General features: G+C 39.8%; 1 protein-coding gene across 4 annotated transcripts in view; it reads right to left on the bottom strand.

Annotated features, from left to right (window-relative positions):
* peli1b (pellino E3 ubiquitin protein ligase 1b) overlaps positions 1-15,106 on the bottom strand; it is a 38,748-nt gene that overhangs the window by 9,978 nt on the left and 13,664 nt on the right. The window contains exons 2-3 of one of the 4 annotated variants that reach the window (XM_054798273.1): positions 8,155-8,457; positions 7,927-8,080 (exon numbers count right to left, since the gene is read on the bottom strand). In XM_054798273.1, coding sequence (XP_054654248.1) covers positions 7,927-7,946 — 20 coding nt within the window. In that variant the 5' untranslated portion in view covers positions 7,947-8,080; positions 8,155-8,457. Of the gene's footprint in view, positions 1-98; positions 3,097-7,850; positions 8,081-8,154; positions 8,458-15,106 lie in introns of those variants that run through there. The other 3 variants (XM_054798270.1, XM_054798272.1, XM_054798269.1) reach the window with 3 other exon arrangements.

The raw sequence follows: 15,106 nt of genomic DNA on the forward strand, positions 1-15,106 counted from the left end.
AATGGCTTTACTGAAGCAGTTATGTGGCCGCACAGGAGAATAAACACTGCAGTAAGTAGCAAGCAGTTGGGTTCGCATCTCCAAATATCTGAACGCACCTTTTGGTGCTACTCTTCAGGAGGGTGGAGTTAAACATACTGCTGTCTGTTGATTGGTTGACTGAGAATTTTTTCACGTTACAATGAAAAAAAAATAAAATCTCCATATAAGTTGTCACGGCATTGTACAACAATAAAAGTCAATGTAACATTAAAGGTCTCCTATTAGTCAAACGTGACTTTTTAATGATGTTCTAATAATAATGTGTCCCGGAGCCTGTTTAAGTGCATTAAACATGAGAAACATCTAGCATGTCCCCCATTTTTTTCTCCGTTTTCTCCAATTTTGTGAGTAGAGGCAATGTAAAATGTTCGTTATATATGTAGCATCTTTGCATGACTGTAAAAGGCCCTTTGTAAAAAAAAAAAAAAAAAAAGAAAGAAAAAAAGCTGCAAAGCAAAAGCCAGTTTCGCCAATTATTATCAGTCAACTACAGCTACAGACGTGGTAGTAAGTTCATTATGACTCCCTACAGTAGATGGCATCATAACTACTTTTTAACACACCTGATATGCACCTCGTCAGTCAGCTTGCTTAAAAAAAGTGCTCTTTTATTGCAAGCAATAGCCAACAACTGGCTGGACCACATAGCTCAAACAGACTTGGTGTCACTACACAGAACGTCTACCTTCCTCACGGTACGGACCAAATAACAACACATGTGACATAGTAATTTAAGACATAACATAATCAAACTAGTACTACTATATTAATATTAAAACAACTATGTGCTAACAAACACATAAACTCTAATTGTATTTACAAGGTGCCCACAAGGCATGCTGGGTAGTCCAGCGACAACACCAGCAAACACTGCAAGAGTACAAGAAGATGTGGCATGAGGATCAGTGTTGCCATCTTAGCGACATTGTCACTATATTTAATCAGTATTCAGACTCTTCTAGATGGCCTTTTTTTATACAAGTATCAACAAACCCAGCAACTTTTTCTGGTTTTATTGGACAATTTTGGAGACTCTAACATGAACGAAGTTATCACTCTTCTCAACATGCAGTGGTTTTGGTATTTTTGTTTATAAACAAATAAACAAATGGATATATCAAATGGATATATCATAGGTTATAAAGAGCACCATATCAATGATCCATGTATCTTATTGTGACGTACCACTTTTCCAGCCCCAACTATAATATGGGGCCGTGTATTTATTTCAGGCATGTGACCTGTGAAACTTAAGGAGACATTTTTCTATTCCAAAGAAGACAAAATGCAGACCTTCTAATGTGTGGCCGTGTGCATTTCAACACCAGGAAGTCAGAACAGATGGAGCATGTCTTTCAGGACCCTTGAACAAACGAACCCGCCCAGACGATGGGGTGTCAGCTAAACATTGTTGTTGTTTGACCGCGGAGAGAACACATCCAGCGGGATCAAACGAGGTCGGGAGAGTTTTCAAGTGTAACCATGGCGAGGAGGGAGCAGAGCGCCACACCAACATTTGGGAGGAGTAACCATGGCAAGTGCGTAACCATGGCGAAGTTTCCAGAGAAAAAGGGCAGGGCCGTTCACTGGAGACTGCGCCGCTTGTTGCAGGCGGTCGGAGCCCACGTTCCCATGAGCAGCAGTGTGGTGTGCTTGTAAATACATCCAAACACCAATGAAACAAGAGTGAGGACTTAAAGGCTAATCACACACATTAATGTCTACTCAAGTGCAGTAATACATAACCTATACAAGTATGATATGTATTAGTAGTAGTAGCATTGCAAGGGTGGTGCAAATAAGACTGACACTTGTGGAACTGGTAAAACTACACAACAAAACATAAGTTCAATATAATTTTATTGTATCAGTATAAGCTTTTCTTTCAGTGTGATGCGTGCATGATTCTGTGAACTCTGCAGCACTCCTCTGACCAAGATTGGACCACACACACACGGAAAAACACATTAGCATATACATGAAAGTGTAGAAGCACTAACTATGCTAATGCAGAGTCACAAATACGTACACGGCACTGCAAGAGTCCAGAGAGGCCACAGTTGCTTAGAAAGACACGCACGTAAACAACTCAGTACTTAGTGCTGTATGTAAATACGGTTCTATTTTTGGTCAATGCACATCCTTTTTAATCTAGTCAGCCCTAACCTGATCATTTCAGGGGCTTTTAAAATGATAGTGGGTCACTATAGCAGTTATGTGCATGATAAATGTCCATTCTTCTCCTCTTGGCCTCCTTCCCGACCACAACGACTCTATTGCGATTGGTCAGGGGTCGAGGGTCGACTCAAGCGCACAACCCCCCACTCCCACTATGGTCCAGATACAAAATTATTACATTTGAAAAAAACACTTTCTCTGGCTGCCATTTTCAAAAGAAACCGACGGTCGCCAAGTGCCACAGGACAAGTTACATAAAATACATGGACTTCCTAAAGTTGTGATGTAAGAAATTCCAAAGATCTCGTGCCCGACCGTTCACAAGATTGGCAAGAGTGGTATAAATATGAAAGCATGCGTAACTTAAAATCACATCAACCTAATGACATGACACTTTCACATCATGTAGAACAATAGTACACATTTTTTAAGCATATATATATATATATATACAGGCCTGTCACGATAATCAATTAATCACACGATAAATAAAAACAAACTTGATCATTTTTTGCCGGCCTCAATATATTTGGTTTGGTTTGGTTTGGTTTAGTTTATTTGAACATGAAGGTTACAATGGAATACATCTCATGAATCATTCTTTGACAGTTCCACATGTCCAAAAGGAGTAGGAAGAAGCAAAGCTTATTTAATCCTACCCCCCATCCATTCTACATCTAGTACAGTACATGTAGTTCACTTCCTGGATTCCATGTCATGTTTTCAGTGATAGTCAGGATAACACATAATAGATAACGGTGAGATAGCCCTCCCCCCAAAAAAAGAGAGAACATTCATAATAATGATAATAATGATGACAATACTAAATAAATAAATAAGAACAAAGCTTTTTTTTCTTTTTTCCTTTCTTTTTTTTTTCCTTTCCTTTTTTTTTTTTTAAACACAACAAAGAAAATTATAAAAAAAATAAATAAAAATAAATAAATAAAAAATAAAATTTAATTAAATAAAAAATAAATTATTAAAAAATAAATAAATAAATAAATAAATAAAATAAAATAAAATAAAATAACAAACCAGACAGAACAATCAGGATTCTTCTGCCTTGTATTTAGCAAACATCAACTGCTTGTATTGTTTTTTGAATTTGCTCATCTCGGTACATTGTACATTGTTTGAGTTCTTTACTCAATCAATCCATATTGACATGTTTGTTTTACTCCTCAAAATTCAGAGCTGAGTTTTAGCTTGTTGTGGGCTACGGCTGCGACAATAACCTGTGTTTTTATTATGATTGTTATTATGATGATGATTACTACTTACAATTAAATATTTGGTGGTCTTATAGTATTATACAGTATTGGTATTTTAGTTCATTTAGCCATTTTTGTGCTTGAAAATACTTTTTTTGAGTAACAATTAGCCAAACAGCAATCACTTATTAATGAATTAATGTTTGAAAAAAACACGATAGACTGAGGGAGTGATGTTGTAGCGAGGGACGAAGTCTTTCGTTCAATCCAATATTGTGTGTTTTTTATGATTTTTAACAGTAGCACGACTCAAATCATCCCGCCTAACCTAGAATCCAAAAAAGCACCAGCAGGCAGGGAAGAAAAGTAAAGTGGAAAACCTAGGTTCTCTCACTTGTAAAGAGGTAGAGCCAGCCACCGTTTACCGCTCGCCGGGATTTTTCCATTGAGGAAAACTTCCACGGTCATCTGCGAGACAATGCTGGTCCTGACCAATAAAAGGTGACTCAGCTGTCAAACCAACATGCATGTACGCAGTCTAAGGAGGTTTGCAGGCTGGGATGATAAAGGAAGTTCTTTGTTGCTCCTGGAGAGAAAGTGTGTGTGTGTGTTTCGTGCTGAAGACGAGGGTGTGGTGTAAGTTTTTCCCGCTCTCCAGCTGAGTATGTGGACTTTAGTCAAAACAAACCTCTGGGCTAGGAGGTTGAGGCCAAGGAGTTTAAAGGCAGCCGCGTGCTTGTCATTTGCTCTTTTAAGACATAAAGTCTTATATGAGCACACTGGCTCAAAAGTGGCCCTCACTGTGTTCAAAGCAAAGCACTTTTTGGAGTGTGTGGTTCTTCTAAAATGATGTAATGGCAAAAAAAGCATGTAACAAAAGTGTGCCTTCATTTCGGCACACCAACATATGTGCTGAGGGGACACATTGGGTGACTTGTCATGGGAAACTCAACGGTTTAACTTCCTCCATCCGGGAGGAGAATACTGAACCACTGTTAGGAGTAACTGCGCTAAAATTCAAATATACTACTATTTCAAACATTACAACGGCGTTAACGACAGTAAAGTGTGGCGAGTTATTACTGCAGTGTCCTGACAGAGTCACAGTCTGACACTCTTTATTCTGACCTTAACCCGTCAACAGCAGTGCTCAGTTCCAAAGCGCATATGTCCATCATGCACACTGTCTCTGTGTCCTCTCCACACCCACACAACACTTCCTCACGCGAGGTGCTTTCACGACCATCAGAACTCCAAATATCAACACAAAACACAAGCAAATCGTTCCATTATGCATTCATATGGTAAGCTCTCAACGGCACAAAAAAGTAATGCAATACAGTAATCCCTGGTTTATCACACTTAATTGGTTCCAGACCCGACTGTGATAATTGAATTTCGGTGAAGCAGGATTCCTTATTTATAAATGCTCCTAAAAATGCATGTCTTTCAAACCTCTGATACAAATGTGATGAAAACTGACTTGTTTGACACCTATGTGACATACTTGTAGCTATGACATACTATATATATAGATGTAAATATACTTATGATACACATTATATGATCCTAGGTGGTTGTACAGAGGAAATAATTGGTAAATTTAGTGGACAACAAAGAGACACCACTACTAAAATGATTGTAACGAGAAGACTGGCAAGACCACTGGGATGTACCAATTATTGTTGTTCATAACTTACAACTGTGTTTAGTCTTGAGTAGTAATTTGATGCTATTCCTCGATTCAAGGTTATTAACCTAACCTGACAAGCTCCTGTAAATTGTTGAAGTGCGAAATAAAACTCAAGAAAATCTACTGGTTTTGAGTTGATAAAGCATCCTCAACGATCTTCTCAGCCTTTTCAAGTGCAGGCTGGCTTTAGTCTGAAAGAACTTGACAATGCCTCCCTGTAGTCACCTTTACACTCATATTAACCAATATAGTAGACATAATAATATAAAATTTAAAAATGCCATTTAAAACATAAATAAGACTCATGCTAGTGTGTGTTGCTATAAATATGGTGGCAGACGAACAGGAAGTGACGTCGGGGGTTCCGAGTTGAGTTTTAGCTTGGCGTGGGTTACGGCCGCAACAGTAGCCCGTGTTTTTATTCAGGATTTTTAGTAGGGGTTATTGTGCCTGTTGTGAGTTAATTCAAACCTGCAATAAACGCCTGTTGTTCCGGCGATAAAGTTTGGTGGGTGTGTGTCTCATTGAGCATTGCAGTAACATTACTGACAACTAGTGACCAGTGTCAAATACCACATGTTACGGCTGGGCGATATGACCTCAAATCAATATCACAATAAACTGGGCAGTTTTACCTCGATAACAATAAAGTCACGATAAATCCCCGACCGCTATATAGCTCTGCTATCTGAAAATAATTGCAGGAAATGCAAATTAACTGCTTTTCGTTGATTTATTGACCAACTGGCACACATTACTTTCAATGAAATATATTGCACGTAATGGGACACACCTATTCTGCCCTGAAAAAAACTCCAAAAAGCGGCAACAACGCTCCATTTACATAATGTGCTTTGGGCGGTTATGACAGTTTTCATACTCACTTTGCATTTCATGTTCTTTTGCTCAACATCAGCTTTGTGGAACCCAAAATAAATCTCCCTGGGACTGCGGTCCACAAATATGAATGTATCGTACATACCCTGGCATACTACATCCTGTACACACATGTACTAAGCTACACATACAGCCACATAACATAACTGACATCGCGTCTTGTGCAATTACACTACTAATGGTCACTTATCACACTGCACACGAAGAACAGCGTTGACATCAATCCAACCTACCACAACCATGCTGGGTAATATTTTCCAATAATAATAATAATACCATTTATAAATATAGTGACTTTCTCATTTTTCTAACAATTCTATTCAATTCCAGACATTCCATTGTCATGTTATTTGCCCATATGTGTGTGCCATGTTGGCTTTAGAAACTGGATAGATCATCAAAATGATGAGAATGTCACATGTCCTTGTAGCCATGTGACCATCAATTAGTGACATCTAATAAAGCATGAAATCCTTAAAAACTGCTACCAAGAGAAAACTAATCATGGTTTCTGTAGAGACGCTTTTACAACGTTTTTATCATCTTGTTCTTTATTTGTGAATGGTCAATTTTGTACAATTGATCATGATGTACCAGTACATGTTTTTTTATTTTTTTGAAAGGCTTTAAAGATCCATAGTATCAAGTATTTGTGTATCATTCGGAGCGGCGTTACGATGAATCCAAACTGGGGGGAAAAAAAAAGTATTTTTAGCGAATGATTGGGAAAGCACTATAGTAGTCACAGAGAGCAGTCATCTTTCCAGCAGCGCGCCAGTATCCAACTGATAACATAGCTAGTTAGCTGCGTCAGCGAGTGCAGCTTGTACGGCTGCGATGTCGTGGCGCGGCAACGCGAGTTGCCGATGTGAGCCAAGAAAAGTCGTAGGAGACATGCAGATTTAAATACAGATGCGCCAAAATGTTACCCTACTTTGATTCACTTTGTATGGACCTGTTTCAGGAGCAAAACGCGAATGAAAGGGTTAGAACATTTAGTCGCACGAGTGCTCCCTTTTTATTTTTTCTACTCGCACAGTCTATTTATAGGCGCATATGACAGTGAAATTCTGGCACTGTACAGCCTCTCCTTCATTTGAACCATCAGCCGTTCCCTCATCGTCTGTTTCCCTTCTTGTTCAGGCTGGATGGGTGGAGTCACGTGACTACACACGCTATATCTCGTCTTACAGTATACCAGCACACACAGTCAAAACAGACAAAAAATACTTCTTTTTTTTTTTTTTAATTAAAACGACGTCGGTTATCGCAGTAAATTTCGGTAATGGTACATTTTCGGTTTATCGTCCATGCCTACCACATATCATTCACAGCATCTTTGAATGCATCTGAATACCTTAAATTGTACGTTAGTTCATTTAGCCATTGTTATGCTTGAAAATGCTTAATTTAGGCATAATATATATAACATTTGCTTAAATATGCATATTTTTGACCAATAACAGGCCGTATTCAACCACAAAACAGCAAGATTTATTAATTTATTTTTGAAAAGCTGAAGTGTGAAGTGGCAAGGGATGACTGCAATTACTTGCCCTGGTAACTGATTACATTTATGAAGCCGTAATCTCATTATTAATTATATTACTTTTGCCAACATCTTGTAGGATGTTGGTCTACCTCTGATTTGTTTGTATCTTTGAATGGAAATAGTATATACTTCTATTAATATTCTTACAGACTACACCACATCTATATAGGCCATCTTTTTGAATATGAGATGCAAAACACAACACACTCACAGAGTTATCAATCCTTTGAACTAAGGGTCCCGTGAGGTAAACTGATCCCACATAACGTCATACCTTTTCCAGAAATTCCAAATTTCACAGCCTCTGCTAGGTGGCGCTATGCTCTCCTTTTCCCTGTTGATGTACTTACTGTGTTGCATCACACAACATGCAAACAAAAAGTGACCAATCCTTGTCCACCAATCAACACACTGCACTGTCTGTAGCTCTGCCCTATTGGTACCGTCCCGCTGTGGTTGGTACCGCAATAGAGTGGAACGGTACTGATCGGTCTTTTTGGTACCCTGTCCAACAACAAATCACAAACAGAAAGTGAATCAAAGTGTAACGCTTGGTGTAAACATCCATCTCTGCTTACCCGAGCACAATGAGCTCTCCATACTTGACTGGCACTTTGGTGGAGGTGGTGCAGATGTTCTCCTGCTCAGGCGAGTACATTGGGCACGGCTGATGGAGGTCTGGAGGACGGGTGGGATCCAGCAGGGTGCACGCGACAGGAAGGGGGGAAGGAGGAGGGAGTCTAGGTGGGAGGATATAGCTGAACAAGTGGAACACGGGGGTGGGAAAGGAGGAGGAGGAGGAAGGGGAAGGGTCAGTTGAGCCTCAGCTCCAGCCTCTCATGCTTCAAGCATCAGTCATTCACGGCACCACCTCTCCTGCCCTGCAGTGACACAGGAAATATTGACACAAAGATTAGCAAATCTTGTGCATGGGCAGAAAGCACATTTTCATACATAGGTCCACATGGTCAGTCCAAATGGAGCACTTTTGCTCTTGAAGGTGTTTCTTTCAAACAGGAAGTTACAACATGTTTCCGTTCCCAGCAGCTTTGCATGACTTGGCCACGTTTGGCACCCTGCAGGTGATGATTTGGTTTCCTGAGTGCGTCTGATGATGAAACAAAAGTCCTGACTTGCGTGCACCAGAGAACGTAACAACTTTACAAACCAGAGCGCAGACCTCCACCAAAGCCAGGCAACACCTTCATAGATATCGCCTGTAAACAGACACAAAGTGACGCAAAAAGCCTAAGGAAAAAACTCACACGCAGAGCACATCCTTTGATGTGAGCTGATCTGAGATCTTGTGACTTCTCAGAAATGTTGATCCAAGTCCAACTTTAACAACATCAGGGACATTCAAAAATAAGAGCTTCAAATTATTTGCCTCTGCTAGGCAGCGGTATACTCCCTTTTTTTCCCTCTGTATGATAAAAGTGTATTCGAATTATCCCGTACTAATGCATATTATTGTGTTTGTAGTATTAACATTTCAATATTACATAATGCCTTTTACTCTTTTTTCAACTTTTGCTGCTGTTTTTTTTTGTTGTTTTCTAGTTTAATTGTATTTTCAGGACGTGCCACAGTCCCCAGGACGCACTTTGGGCAACCCTTGAATATGTGATGCAAAAAATGCCATCGAAGAAGCAAAACCTACAGTACACTCAGAGCACATATCAATCCATTGCAGGAGGCATTACCTTGGATTTGGTCAGATGTTTAATTTTCCCCATGAGAAAAACGGCAAAAAGATTGATTCGATGGGCCAACATTCACCTTCATTAAGTTTAAATTACTGTTCATGTATTGTTTTAAGTAACACTTTAGCGTAAGTCCAAAAAAAATCTGTTCAGTTTTTCGTAATTTTTACCGGTCATGCAGGAGGCTGTTGATACATTTTTAGTTCCATCTTAATCGTTGCCATTTAATTTATCATTACTGATATCATGAGTACACGCATTAGTCGACATAATTGACAGCGTCAGTTTTACAGAGATTTGTTATTGTCGACACGTCTCTTGATAAAATTGTAATTGATAGACTGCCACAAGTCATTCATTAATAAGAAGACACGTGAGGGCAAGAAATAGAAAGCAAAAATGGCAGCTTAGGAGCAAGAATCGGAGTTAACATAGATATGAAGTAGACCTAAACACTCCAAAGTGTGGTAACATTTGAATGAAAATAAGCAAGCAAGGTCAGGGACCTTGCAAAGCCCGAATCATGCTTCACGGCAGCTATGCATGAGTGCCTTAAACACAAAGACCCCGGTGTTGTGTCGTCTTCCTCGACATCACCGCCACTGCTGAGGTAAGCTTTAGATAATGCAAAACTAATAAAGCATGGAAAAAATTATTATTTTTGCAGCATTTATACAACATGTAATTGTTTTTACAATCAACCCCAGCGGCTCTGGTGCCAATTGAGTAGCATCTAACAAGCACGTCGTGTATGTTGGTAAATAATAGCAGCTAAAAGGTAGAGCAGGCTGCTAATGTTTTTACTATGTTGAGGAATGTTTACACTTTTATTCCTTTAGGTAAATAATGGAAGCTAATCCTAACTAATCCTAACAGTACGGCCGAAAATAGTTTTAAGTTTCTTTTGCACTGAATGTCATGCTTACAGCACATTTTGCACTTAAGTCTGTTTACTTATTTTTCATGGGGGTTATATACTGTACCGTGTGTAATAAAGTAAAAGCATTAGTTCCTAACTATTTGTTTCTGTTACAATTTACTATTTATAGGTTTTGGCCCTGCGATTGGCTGGAGCCCAGTCCAGGGTGTACCCTGCCTCTCGCCCGAAGTCAGCTGGGATAGGCTCCAGCATACCCCCACCACCCTAATTAGGATAAGCGGCATAGAAAATGGATGGATGGATGGACAATGAGTTAAAGCCGTGGTCTCAAACGTGAACAGATAATATAAGCAATAATCGTTGGACTAGTGGACAAGTCAAAAAAATAAATCGCTGACTAGTCGACTAAATAATTGTTAGTTGCAGCCCTGACACACACAGAGAGGCAATAAAAATGTACAAAAACAGACTCGGAGGCTCGGACAAACAGGATTTGCCAAACCGCTTTGCCTCGTCTCGTAGCATTTTGGCTGGGGTTCTTACTTTTAGCTCAACCTTTAGACTGCATTTTCCTTAAATGTCCGAGATGTTTGACCACTGAACAGTTTTAGTTACAATATTTACAATATCACCCAAAGTCAGCTGGGATAGGTTCCAGCATACCCCCGTGACCCTAGTGAGGATAAGCAGCATAGAAGATGGATGGATGTCTACTATATTGGGTAATACTAGTGTAATTTGACTATGGGGTGATATTTCATGTGTACTTATTTCATGGGCTCTAGTAATGTTTAAAAAACTCTTAGAAGGTCCGAAACAGGTTTTCTATGCTCTAACTACAAAAAAAGTCAATTTATAAATACGGAATCCGACTTCAGTTATTACGGTCGGGTGTGGAACCAAATAACCCCGACAAATGAGGGATTACTGTATTCACAGTTAATTTAAGGACCAAATAATAAGCACCAAAATCTCATGGGGTTCTTCCACTTCTAAAACAAACCATGCATGATAAGAATGTTCCACAGGCTTACAAATTATTCAAGTTACTGAACCTCAAAGTTTGACCCCCATAAGCAGAACTGACTTGAAATTTCCCACACAGCTCAATGTGCTCTACAAAAACAACTGTAACTTGAGGGTGTTTAGCTCAATCACCAGGAAATGTGATGTCCACCTTTAGGGGACTGATAAGCACGTCTACAGAACTGAAAAAAGATTGGCTGAAAAGCATGGACCCATATATCATAAGAGCATTCCACAGCCTCGCAGTTGAAGGCTCTCCTTCCAGCAGCCTGTGAACGTTGCGGTAACAACAGATCTAATTTTGGTATATCGCAACAGTACAGTTGTGAACTATAAATAGATAAATCACACATCACAGGCGGTTGGGGAGGAGGTGAGGAATCAACCCCAGGTTCAACACGTTCACTCCGGCCCAGCGTTTTAATCTTCCACTTTCACAATCTGTTCTCTCACTCGTAACCGCCTCCAAACCTCCAAAAAATAAAAACAGCAGTGTGTCAGACAGTAATACGTCACATTCTGCTGCATCACCACATAGAAAAGAGAAAGCCACAAAGAAATTATTTTCCACATGAATGTGGAACGTTGACTGTATAAGCACCGTCCTCATGGTTAGATGTGGCTCCTGGAAACATTTTAAGGCATTGGATGTTGAGGACAAACAGGAAGTGGGTCGGACAGATGTGGCCGCTTTGTCCAGACTACTCAGTTAAAGTAATACTGCTGTGTCTGCAAACATACACTTCTCACTTCTGCAAAGACCACTGCAGACCTCAGTGCTTATACTGTGGAAACCATTTATGTTGACACCCCTTGAAATGGATGACTGCCGTCGTCATAAGCGGTTGTGGACATAACTGAAATTGCTTGCACGTTTACTTGTGACTCTGGCCAGCGACATCATAAGAATGGGTGATTTAATAAAGGATGTTTCAACCTTTGGCAGTTTGTTGACATGGATTTCCTAAATTTGTGCATATTTTTATTTGGATTCTTGCGTTTTCATATATTTACAGTCATCCCTCATTTATCGCAGTTAATTAATTCCACACACTGACCTCGATAAGTGAATTTCCGCAAAGTGGGATTCACTATTATTAAATTGAATATTTTCATTGTTACAGCATAGAGAACCTGTTTATGACTTTCTAAATACATTTTTTTAACCTAATTATTGTCCTTTAGACATGAAAAATCACTTTTACACTCCTATTATTATTTGTTAACATCACATTGCACAACTGTTACGGACAGGCTACAGGATTACTGCAGGGACACAAAAGATAGCCACTGCTTTAAGCTTTAAGCATGCAACCAAGCTAAATAGAGAGCCTCCAACTTACTTATTATAAACTTAAGAAAGGTTTTCAAACGGAGTGGGGAAGAAGGACAAAGTAAAAAGCCAAAAACGGCCACACGGATTGGGACCAGAACTTTTTTTCACCATGTCATGTGGGACATGCCATGGCTGACTCCATGCAGTGTGACGGTAACACAATGTCTCATCAATGGAACAGTGAGAACGTCTAGTGACCACAATACTACATATACAGTAACTTGACATTCAATATCTTTTGACTAATAATAGGCCATAATCAACCACAAAACAGCAATCATTTATACATTTTTGAAAAAACGCGAGAGAGGGAGTGATGTTCGAACCGCAATGTAGCGAGGAACGACTGTATACTCTAATCTAACACAGCTACTGCGGTAATTTAACTGCATACAATGACTATAAAGTTTCCGTACATGCGTAAATCTTTCTTCTGGTGACTAACAATCTAAAAAAATTAAATGGGTGCATTTTGCTAGTTCCTGTGGTAAAATCCAGTTTAATACTGCGGTGTTTCTCATACGTTAGCCCATTAACTGTCAGCCATGTCCAGAGCAGAGAGCTCCATACTTTTGGGCATTTTTGCTGAACTTTCACAACCCACAGAATATTGACTTTTAGGACTACATAAACATTGAAACATTGAAACTTTAGACTCTCTTCTTTCATCAGAAAAAAAAAGTTTGTTTCTAGCCTTTTTTGGTCTTTAGATATTGGCGGTAGAACATAGGGTAGTTTCAGCAAAAACACCTGATTTTGACCCAAAAAAAAGAGAAAACAAGCTTTTTCTGCAGAGAAGCAAATTCAAGCAGAGTGACTGTGGGGTCTGCTGGATGTCGGGATGAATCCCTGCTGCTGACCGATCCAGACGGCGGCAGTCACTCGTCAGAAGAATCAGGGGTTGGGTTCTGAGTCATTCGGCTCTGAACTGCTTCCGGTGTCAGGCTCCGGTGTCGCACCACATGGCTCAGCAACGCTAATCACTAGCTTGTTGCTTCGGCTGCCATTGTCAACTGCATTTGTGTCTACGTCACCTACATCACCATGTCACCTCTATCTTTTGCAATCGCATCACTACTAAAGATCCACCGCCAGACAAGCTCTGTGGCAGTGTTAGCTGCCTCTATTTTTTGTCTCCGCTCGATTTCTGCATGTGTTTCGCCATTTTCAACCCTCAATACCCTCAACCCACAATACGTCTTCTTCATAGAGAGCTCAGCTTGGTAGATGTTATCATTATCGTAACCCATGTACCGCAAATCATATTTTATCGTGACGTACCCTGAGATTCCTATCCCTACATGTATGCATACGTCAACTTAAGCAGGCACTTTTTAGCAATAACAAGAAAATGATGGACAGGGACTTGGTGAGTTGGACAAAATAGTGGGGTCATCGACATAAACGGCACTCGGCCTGTCACGATAACAAATTTTGCTGGTCGATAATTGTGCTACAAATTATCGTCAATAATAGATTTTATCGACAACATTTTTTTTAGATTTACATTTAGATTTCCCATTATTTGTCATGAGAGGTGAAATTCACATTTGAACACATTTCGATTAGTCGATTTATTGATTAGCGTGACAGGTCTAAACGGGACCAATGTAAACTCGTTCCACTGTATCTGATATTTTTCCCTAATTGCATCTACTTTCAAGTGGTCCATATTCAATATCTCTATGCTTACATTGGCTACATTATAACATAACAGAAGTAAGATACAAGTACATAATCATTAAAAAAAGAATAATGTCACTTAGAAGTTGCAGGGCAATCTGCAAAACACTGTTAATTGTATAAGTGCATGCTGTGTGTGTGTGCACACACCCTTGACCTCCTTGCGACACGCAGCTCGTGGTGGCAGCGTGCCACGGGCTGCTTAGCGACAGACACACACAGTTGTACAACAATAGACGGCGAGCTGGCTGAGAGACTCCGCAGGCCGAGGTCAGCGTGCCGATGATAGCCACTTGACACCCGCCGGGGCGACATCCAACCAAGCGACGACACCTGCACGCTGGCAATATCTGCGCATCCAACTTTCCCTTTTGCCCCCTCCTGCGTCTCATCTCATCCTGTGTCGCTTCCTACATTGCGCATAGGAAACTTTTGTTCTTTTGTGCATCACTTTGTATTTACAAGCAAACAATTTTCTTATGCTCTAATTTTATTGCTTGGTGCATTACTGTATATCTTTGCATTAGATAACAAACTACAAATGTACAAATGGACACATACTGTATTGCACATGTTGCAATTACATATTGTTATTGCATCACGTTCACATGAATTGTGCAAAAGCGCATCGACCTTTGCATGACAAGATTTGTGAAAATGTAATTTCTTGAAAATATGCATTTTGTCTGTGTCCACACTTGTACAACAGTATTTGGCCACAACATTAGGTACACCTGCATCTAATGCATGGTCGTCCAGTGTGGGCCACATACATACAAATTAAAGGATGCAAGGGAGCTACTTTGATACATTTTCGACATTACAAGATGCTAAAACCAATCCAGTGTTGGTCAATATGTGTTGAGCTATCGGAACAAAACACCCACATCTTAGCTTTGGGT

This window comes from Dunckerocampus dactyliophorus, chromosome 14, assembly GCF_027744805.1.
Source record: "Dunckerocampus dactyliophorus isolate RoL2022-P2 chromosome 14, RoL_Ddac_1.1, whole genome shotgun sequence".
Classification (NCBI taxonomy): Eukaryota; Metazoa; Chordata; class Actinopteri; order Syngnathiformes; family Syngnathidae; genus Dunckerocampus; species Dunckerocampus dactyliophorus.